Below are 10,100 nucleotides of genomic sequence, written 5' to 3'. Positions count from 1 at the left end.
TCTTCAGCTCTAGCCGGGTGGTGGGCAATGAAAGGATTTATATTCCTTGCAAACAGCTAGTCATTTGCATGGGGCAGAAAACATCCTGCTGAAAGCACAGCTCCAACTTCTTAAGGAAAGAACAAGACATACCATAGCACAGTCCTCTCACCAGTTCCAAGAAGGATCCACACCCATTTGCACCACTCGGGTGACCCTGAAGACACAGATAAACCTCCATGGCCTCAATGACTCTCTAAAAGAAATGACCAGCTGTCCACAAGGAATACGCATTCTTTCATTGAGAAGTTGGAGCTGTGCTTTCTGCAGGATGTTTTCTGCCCCACGCAAACGACCAGCTGCCTGCAAGGCATATAAATCCTTCCATTCCCCACCATCCAGTCGGAGATGAAGAACCTTCTTCGATGAGAAGCAAAACTTCTTCAAAGAAAAAACAAGAAAGTCCAGTTGCCTCTTGAAAAAGCACCTTTGGGACCACTATGACCTAGATGACTGAGAATCTCCACAGACAGTTACTGGAGAAGGCAATCATTTCCTAATAATTTACATTTAAAAACAAAAAACACCTGACCATCTTCTAGCAATTAAAACAGAAATCATTCTTGGCCTGATTTTGATTGCTGATATCTTAAGTGCTATAAATCAAATTCCTAGTGACTATCTGGACTAGTCCCTGCAGTTTTTTGGCAAGGCTTTTCAGAAATCGTTTTCCATTGCCTTCTTCCTAGGGCTGAAACAGTCTGACCCAAATTCATCCAGATGGCTTTGTGCCTAAGGTGAGATTGGGACTCCCAGTTTCCCACTTTCTAACCTGATGTCTTAAGAATTTAAGAACTAAGCCAAACTGCTCTGTTCTTTAAATGCATTAAATAAATGGTTTGGAAAAATCATACTGTAGAGTTTTAGCTGCCTGGTTTTGTTCTAAATTTAAATGCCAACATTTTGGCAAGGTTTTCTTTATCCATTAAGGTTTAGGTTTAGGTTTTATTAAATTTATAGACCGCCCCCTCTCCCCGTAGGGACTCGGGGCGGTGTACAGACCGTTCGTGTATAAAACAACAAAACATAACATAATTAATTATAGCTAGAATACAATAACAGGATTTTTTTCATCTTTCCAGCTTTCATTTTTTTTCTGATTGACCATATATACCAGCATAACCTCTATTTTTCTAAAGAATCCAAGTAATTAAGTCCAAAACCCACTATGGACACAGTTAGAAATATATTGTATGACCTCTCTTGAATTACATCAGAATTTAACCAAAATTGTTCTGTATTTCCTATATTAAAGATTGAAAAGCCTATCTGGAGTATGTTGGAACAGATGTATAATTTTGACCTTAATTAATATACTAAATTTACTTTCGAATAATCCCAATCTGAAAATTGAAGAGGGAGTTTGAGGGAATTCGTAGGATATTAATACGGCATCCTTTCTCAACTGGGATTCCTCAGACCCAGAGATTCTACAAGAGATTGTGATAGAAAAAAATACTGTAATTTTTTTTAACTTTGCACATTACACTATGCTATTGCTCACCTTGATGGACATTTTTAAGTGCTGTAACTTAGCTGCTAGCCTGTTGCTATGCTCTTGTAAAACATGTATTATCTAGGTTAGAAGTTAACTGTATTGCAATGTTTTTATATTTTTGTGATCTTTATGTAGGGGTTCCTTAAGACTTGAAATTTATTATAAGGGTTCCTCCAGGATAAAAAGGTTGAGAAAGGTTCCTATAGATCAGTGTTTTTCAACCTTGGCAACTTTAAAATGTGTGGACTTTTCACTCCCAGAATTGCTCGCCAGCTTGCTCAATCAAGTTTTTAAAACTATTTAGATTATTGCAAGAGGAATTTGGATATGAAATGACAGGAAAATCAACTGAAACTTATTTTTATTTTACAAGTAGGTCCAGATGTATAAGCAGAATCTAAAATTCCTAAACTGATATATTTCTTTCATTTGGGTTTCTCATGGGTGTAAATCCAAAAGAGTTTATTTCCTTGTTCCTTGTTTTATGTATAATTAGAATGGGAGGAGAGGATAAAAGTGTAGGCGGGGTCAGGTTATAAAAGCATTCTCCAATGCATCCTCTTGACCTGTGAATCAAAGTGTTTTGAGCACCTTACGTAGCATCAGTAAATCTTCCAAGCAATGCCATTGACAGTCTGCAAGCCAACAAGATGAATGTCTTCTGTAAGTACCTTTTTGCTTCACTAACTGAATTATTGCTTCAATGAAATGTATTATTTAATATATTATGGCTCAAAGCATAGTCAGGCGAATGTTTAGGCTGGATTAGACATTTTTTTATTACTGGTTCATCACACAGTTAGCCAGATGTTCAGACTGAATTTGGCATTTGTGTCCATTTAACAAGTCCTTCCTAATGTAGGAAGTTATCACCCAGCCCACTCCCAGAAAAATTAAATATCCTAGGAAATATTGAAAAGGCAGAATATTATATTTCCCTGGATATGAAAAGGAAGAAATATGTTTTAAATTGAGAATAGCTCCTTGGCGACACAGATGGGACTCCAAGCTAGCCTAACCAATGGATATGGCCCTGGTAAACCTCCCATGCTGGCACAGACCCCATTGAATCTGTGGGTGGACTTTATCTGGACCTTAACTATTTGGATGTAGGTTTTAAAGGGTTTTTGAGTTTGAGCTCAAAGGCTGCCTGGAAAGAAGGTGAGTACCTCTAAATTTTAATTCTCTAAAATTTAATTTTAAAGCATGGGAAATGTGTGTATGCCTGCATGTGTGAGAGTAGTGTGTGTGAAAATGGATGGAAAAGTGAATGAATTTTTTGTTGTTGTTGCTGCTGCTGTTTTTGTCCTGTGAAAGCAAAAAAGCAAATGTCCATTGTGCGTAAAGAGAGAGGAAAAGAGGAGGTGCACATACCCGCTGATGACAGAACCCCTCCTGGGTAGCTGTATGGCTGGTCCTCCCAAGTCTTTCCCCAGGACTCGAAAACTGTTGGAAAGTCCCTGCAAGTAAGGGCGCGAAAGACCCTGTGTAGAAGGTTCCTGTGGTGAGGAACACGAAAAGCCCCTCCATAGGGCGCGAAAAGTCCCTCTGTAGGGCGTGGAAGAGTTCCCTCTGTAGGGCAAGAAAAAGTCCCTTTAAAAAGGGTGCAAAAAGGTCCTCTAAGGACGCGAATTTCGAAGCGGGGAATACAAAGCAGCAAGCCTGGCTAGGACGAAGTGAGCCCCACATCTGAGCGAGATCATGAGAAGTGCTAGCTCAAGGGCAGCCATGGAAACCCCCCTAGGGGAGCTGTTGGGGGCCTGGGTCGAAAAGCAGATGCCCGTCCTGGTCAGTATGAAAAAAAGGAAAGCAAGAAATATGTAAGAAATGGGCTTTGCTGAAAGATGATACAGGAAAACCAATTTGACTACATAAATAAAGTAGAATAAAATATGGATTAAAATATAAGAATGAAAACGTGGCATAAAAGGGACAGTTAGAAGCTTGCTTAAAGGGACAGGAAAATGTCATCAACCTCTAACCACAAGATGTTCTAGCCAACGTACCTATGTCAAAAGTCCAAAACCACAAGTTTCAAATAAACTTCGTTAATGACACGTAGTCCATACCTGTAACAAAAGGAGAAGTAAGACCCCCATCTACTTATAAGGCTTTTCCTCCAAAATAACCAATAAGAAATGAGTTAAGTATTTCCATGTTGTGCTGCTTTTGAGAATGTATAAGAACATGTGCTTCGACAATGAAGGTTGTTCAGAATTTGCAATGTTAGCCATGGGCTAGCTTTCTGAACCTGGCTGCCAAATAAACTCTTCCTGTATCCTGAGAAGTCTAAAGCCTGTCATTTTCTGCAACATAAAGGTACTTAAAAGAAAAGGAAAATGTTGGGGTTTCTTTTTTTTTCTCTTGTCTGTTTGTCTCTTTCTGTCTTCTATGCAACCACGTGGTGTGTTTGTTAAGATTTGTGCCTTCCTAATTTAACAGATTTGTGCTGAGAATGACTAGGATGTGTAAACCTGAGAGTTCTCTTTTTTCCCCTCTTTTTTTCTCCTTGTCCTTGTATATATGTGTGTCTAAGTCTTTGTGCGCCCTCAAGGTAATTGTAACTATAAAATGTCTCCAATCCAAAAAGACAAGAATTTTAAATTGTTGAAAGAAAGAAAAGAGTAAACTGGCAGAAATTGTCTTGCTCAGTTTGTTGGGCCCAGAAAACTGAGTGAAGGGGGAGGGGAGTCTTTATGTTTGTTTGGCCAACAAAAACAGAGTAAAGAGAAGTATTTTTTTTCCTTCCTTCCTTCCTTCCCTGTACCTTAAAGTAACAACCCATGGAATGTTTTAAGTTCGTGTACAAGAAAAGTTTCATCCTTGCATTTATTGTATATTTAAATGATTTTACCTGTTCATCTCTTTCCTGAAGCAGGTGAATCCAGACCCCATTTCTCATCTGTGATATCCCCATAATGTTACCAGTCTGATGGTTTTATTTTTCAAACTCTGCCTGCAAGCTATCTACCCCCCCACCCCTTACCTCTAATCCTCCAACAATGCCTTTTCTGTGGGGGAGGGAGGGAGGGAGAGAGAGGGGGGAGGGAGGGAGAGAGAGAGAGAGAACCTATTCAGAATTAGACTGAAACTATCTCCCTTGATTTACCTCCACACAAAGCTTCCCCTAGGTTGATTTTTGCCCTGGCACAAAAGCCTAAGCCTTGATATCTCCATTTTAATCCCATGGGGGAGGGTCAATTCCCCTCAGGCAATTCCCCCACTTGAAGAGTAGCAGAAAGGATCTTCAAAACTCAAGCCCTGACTGTGACTCAAAAAAATGATGCTGCCCAGTTGCCCAGTAAAGCAGGATATGTTGCACTGGTGGTCTCATGAATAGGAGTCACTGGGCTCATTGTGTGTAATTTTAAAAATACTAAATAAGATGGATTGCACACTAGCTAAACTCAATTTGGCCTCACTAAAATAAGAGCTAGGGCAGGTTCAAGAACCATCCCTTCGAAATGGGCAGTCTGTAACTTAAAGCAAAAACGTGGCTGTGAAGAATTTTGGGACTTCTGCTTGCTTGAAACCTGTCTGGAAGCTCGCAGAAACTGATATCTGATATTAATTGGCATGGAAAATTGGATATTGTAAAAAATTTTCAGAAATTGTGCCCTGGTTGCTAGACCTTCATGGTTGAAAGCTCTCTGGGAGCCACTGAAGGGATCCTTCTGCTGTCTCTCTCAATGCCTTTCCACCAGAAAAATTAAGTCTCCCTGATCTGACTAATTTTAATCTTTTGTCAAGAACATGTGCGTTCCACTCACATGTTTTTTTTGGGGGGGGAAGGAGGGATTGTAGGAAGTTATCACTCAGCCCTCTCCCAGAAAAATGAAATATCCTAGGAAATATTGAAAAAGCAAAATATTATATTTCCATGGATGTGAAAAGGAAGAAACATATTTTAAATTGAAAATAGCTCCCTGTAGCTTCCTGCCCCCACCAATGGGCCATTAAGAAGGCCAAGCCAGTCCCTTTACATAATAAAGAGTTCTCCCCTTCAGCTCCAGGGGGATGGGATTAAGGCATGATAATATTGGCCCTTTACCCAACTCCCCACATGGCATCTGAGAACTCAACCAAACCTGGATTCAAACCGCAGCCCAGAGAGTTGCCCCTGCATGGCTCCATGGGAGTCTGACAACCAATCAGAATACAAAATCAAGATCAACGGCCAGAGAGGGCATAAAACCAGCTTTTTTTCTCCATCAACATTGAAGCATGTGATCACCTTTTCTGTTCAGGACTCAAGCCATGTGGTCCTGGCCAGCCAGAATTTTTATTACAAGTTTGCCCAAACCGCCCCGAACCAGCTGGATCCCACCACTGGTTACACGCCCATAAAAAGAGGAGCGGGTGTCAAGTCTTTAAGCAGGCTAGACCAAAATTTTAATCTTGACAACTTTAGATGTTTGGACTTATTGGTTGAGGAATTTTGGGAGTTGACATCCAGACATCTTTAAATTGCCAAGATTGAGAAACACAGGGTTAGACCAAGATAGTACAATATTTGTACTGCAGATTAAAAAGCCTTAGAATTTTGATACTTTATTTCCTACCTGCCTACGCATGAAACTTAAGATAGCTAACAATTATAAAGAACCAAAGTTTATAAATACAATTAACATTGCTATTATATTCTCTAAAATTTTAAAAGGCTTTTTTTTCATTCCTCCGTCTCAGCTAAGGCACTTTCTCCTAAATACATCTAAAAGTTGGCTCTAAAGTTCTAAGAAACGAATGATTCTTACTAATAGGTTAATATATTTTAGCAAGTAGCAGTCCTGATCTCCTTGTAAAAGGTAAAAGGTTCCCCTTGCACATATGTGCTAGTCATTCCCAACTCTAGGGGGTGGATGCTCATCTTTGTTTCAAAGCCAAAAAGCCAGCGCTGTCGAGAGACATCTCTATGGTCATGTGACAGGCATGACTAAATGCCAAGGTGCATGGAACGCTGTTACCTTCCCACCAAAGGTGGTTCCTATTTTTCTATTTGCATTTTTTACATGTTTTCGAAGTGCTAGGTTGGCAGAAGCTGGGACAAGTGTCTTAGCCACTGAGGCACCGCATTCCTCAATGTTCTCCTTGTAGATGTTGATAAATAAAGTGTTTAATAATCCATTCCTTAAACTATTGTTCTTGGGTAATTGTTCCGCATTTTATCCATGTGCAACAATAATTACGAAAAAAGATAATTGTGTAACTACGTCATATATTTTTACATATTTGTCACAGCTGAGATCCAGCATAAGCTTCCTTGCAATGAAAAAGCTGCTTCCCTCTGCAGAATGCATTTAATCCAGTAAATGCAGCCAAGAGTCAAAAAGGAGAAGTTCTATAACCACCATAATACCCCTTCTAGCACCTAGTGCCCTGCCCATACCTCTTCCCCAAATATTCTAGAGAACCAGGGCAGCAACAAAGGTGGTGCTGAGGTTTTCAGTGGAAAGAATAAACATTTAAACCCTCTTTTCTCTCCACCCAATCAATGCAGTTGTGAAATTAATTGCATTATGGGTAAGGGTGCCCAACAGTTTAGTCATTTTGAAAGGGACTATCACAGCAGGTGTTAAACATGACTGATTCCTCAAAGCTAAGCAGGCAAGAATTTAATTAGAAGTAGTCCACAATTGTAGCCATCATCATGTAACAAGCTTTTGGGGGATTAAGCTAAGGAAGCAATGAGGACTACCTGTAGTGCTTGAATGGGAGATTGTCAGAAAAAGCTAAAAGTAAAAAGTAACAGTTTTTGAAAGAAGACAGTGACAAAGTCCTTATTTCAACCAGGTAAACAACATAGGAATATACAATAATTGAACCGAATTGATGAAGCCTTTAACTTTATCTTATAAAGAGACTGGGTAAGCAAGGATGGGTTCTGGCTTCTGTTACTGCCGGTTAGCTCAGGACACGCTTTGCGCGCACACGCGCATGGACAGTAGTAAAGAAATGCTTCTGTGCATGCGTTGCCGCCAATAGAACTGGTTCGGGGGCATAACCGGCCAAGTTACTATCTACTCATCTGAACTGGTCCAAATCGGTAGGAACCCATCTCTGTGGGCAAATCCATACCTTCATCAAGGAGATTTTTTATCAATTGTTACTAGACAGTGACTATTTATTACCTCTAAAAAGTAGGGGAAAAGCTTATATTAACTACTAGCTGGATACTCGTGCTCCGCTACGAAACTATGTGATTGGGCTTGATAAATCAACACTTACAGCTTGAAAATTAATGAGTAGTTATGATCGGCCTCTCCTCTCCCCTTCTCTCCCTCAGCCTTGCCCCACAGAAGCCTATCCTATCCTATCCCTTTATCTTCCTCAGGTTGGCCCCAATGATCCTATCCTACCCCCTTCTCTCCCTCAGGCTGGCCCTACAGAAGCCTATCCTATCTTTTCCCCTCCTCTCCTTCAGTCTAACTCCTTAGCATCAGAGTGTTTTTCAGGTGGGGAGGGGGAGTAGAATGTCTAACTCCTCAGCATCAGAGCGTGTTAATCTATATACCATATTTCCTCAAAAATAAGACAGGGTCTTATTTTCTTTTGACCTCTGAAATAAGTACTTGACCTTATTTTTGGGGAGGTCTTATTATTTTTGAGCTGCAGGAGGAGGCGAGCGTGGTCACCTCATGGCTGCTGCTGTGTTGCAATGTTTTCATGGAGGGCTTATTTTGGGGGGAGGGCTTTTTTTAGCGCATGTGCTCAAAAGCCTGATTTGGCTTATTATCCAGGGAGGTCTTATTTGAGGGGGAAACAGGGTATATATAAAAACTGTATAAGAAATACTAATGATCTGATGGTCATTTCGAAAAATCCTTTCTTAGTGAGCACCTTAGCGAGTGTCCTGATTGCATCTGGTTGCCTACTATATGCTGCAGTTTGCTGAACTAAATGACCCATTATTGTTCTCCAGCATGGGCTTTCTTACTTCAAATGGTACACCACTCAGGAAATGCAACATCTGGTGGAAAAGAAGCAAGGTCCTGAACTTTCTGCATCTTCCTCATTGTTGCAGAAGTTCTTGAAAGTGTATGCTAAAACGTTTGCTTTAGTCTTTACTTTCAGAGTCTTCGTGGTTGTTTTTACTAAGCATATTGACAAACCATTCAAACCAATCTTGGACCAATATAATTATAGCCACAATTTTTTAAACATTCCACTGGAATTAAAATTTTTACAAAAACAAAACAGACCATTTCATCTTTTTAAAATAATGTAATCAATGGGTCCACTGTCCAGTTCGTTTGATGGAGAGAAGGATTGGTCTTTGTGGGGTTAAGTACCCTAGGTGTACTTAATCCAGACACAACCTTCCCGGTCAATGTTTTTTTTTTTCCTGCTAAGTCCCCATATGGAGTCCTAGGTGGTTTATGAGCTTGGTTGTTTTCTTGCAGACATCTCATTACCCAAATAGGTAACATCATCATTGCTACTACTTGTAGAGGATGATGTTAACTAGTTGGGTAATGGAACATTTGCAAGGAAACAATCAAATTTAAAGAGCACCATGACATGACCTTCTCCTGTCTAACCCATGAGAGGGACACCCTCAAGCCATCCACAGCTGTACTAGTGCTGACGTAGCCTTTTCCTCTTATCTCCCATCTCAAGAAAGATGGAAAACAGTGCTACGTTTCCTTACCAATTTCCTTGGAAAACAGAGATTGCCATCGCTTTTTTAAAACAGTCTTGGAAGAAATGTCCTCCTAGGTTGCAGTGTACGGGTCCTCAATGGAAGGCAGGTTGGCAGTAATTGTTTTTTCTGCAGTTCTGATCATCCTTTGAAGTCTGTGTCTGTCTTGTTTGGTTGCAGAGCCAATCCAGACAGTTATGGAGGTACAGATGATGTCAGACTCAACGATTCCTCTGTAGAACTGAATCAGCAGCTCTTTGGGCAGTTTGAGCTTCTTGAGTTGGCGCAGAAAGAACATTCTTTGTTGTGCTTTTTTGATGATGTTTTTGATGTTAGGTGTCCATTTTAGGGTCTTGAGGTATGATAGAACCTAGAAACGTGAAGGACTTTACTGTTGATACTGTTATCTAGTATTGTAAGAGGTGGTAGTATAAGAGAGTTTCTTCTGAAATCACCAAAGAGACCCGAGAAGAGACTTGGAAAAATTATCACCTTTCTTTTTGATCAAAGCAAAAGGCTGGGTAGACCATTCCATGGACATACAGAAAAGGTGCCTGTAAGGAAGGCCACACCTTGGGGAAGGAATGGCGTCCTTTTATACCTTCAGAGACATCAGCTTAGTACCCAATTCTGGCCCCTTGGCCGATGCCTTTCTTGTCTAGTTTTAAGGCTATCTGTTCTAACCCCTATCTCCCTCCGCCCCAAGCATCTTCCTGTTCCTCCCATTTCTTTTATAGGTCTTTTCCCCCTGTTTCAATTCCTTAATCTTTATTAATTTTGGTAATAACTCCTCTTTGTTATCTTCTTTTTTTCTGGTTTCTCAGTTCTTCTGATGGCTCCATTCTTTCCTCGTTGTCCTGGTCGTTGCTCATTGTCCTTTGTATAATATTTTCCAGTCTTTGGTCTATGTGATCAAATATTTCC

At 40.3% G+C, this 10,100-nt stretch overlaps 1 protein-coding gene across 1 annotated transcript in view; it reads left to right on the top strand.

Moving 5' to 3' along the window:
* Positions 1-2,117: 2,117 nt before the first annotated feature.
* LOC309400657 (L-amino-acid oxidase) overlaps positions 2,118-10,100 on the top strand; it is a gene marked incomplete at its 3' end in the record, with an annotated part of 31,323 nt that continues 23,340 nt past the window's right edge. The window contains exon 1 of the mRNA XM_081969233.1: positions 2,118-2,200. Within this exon, the coding sequence (XP_081825359.1) occupies positions 2,188-2,200 (13 nt within the window). The 5' untranslated portion in view covers positions 2,118-2,187. The remainder of the gene's footprint in view (positions 2,201-10,100) is intronic.

This window comes from Natrix helvetica, assembly GCF_964273705.1.
Source record: "Natrix helvetica genome assembly, chromosome: 1".
In the NCBI taxonomy this organism is placed as follows: domain Eukaryota; kingdom Metazoa; phylum Chordata; class Lepidosauria; order Squamata; family Natricidae; genus Natrix; species Natrix helvetica.
The sequence above is the reverse complement of the archived record's forward strand: the minus strand, read 5'-3'. Positions and strand labels throughout refer to the sequence as shown.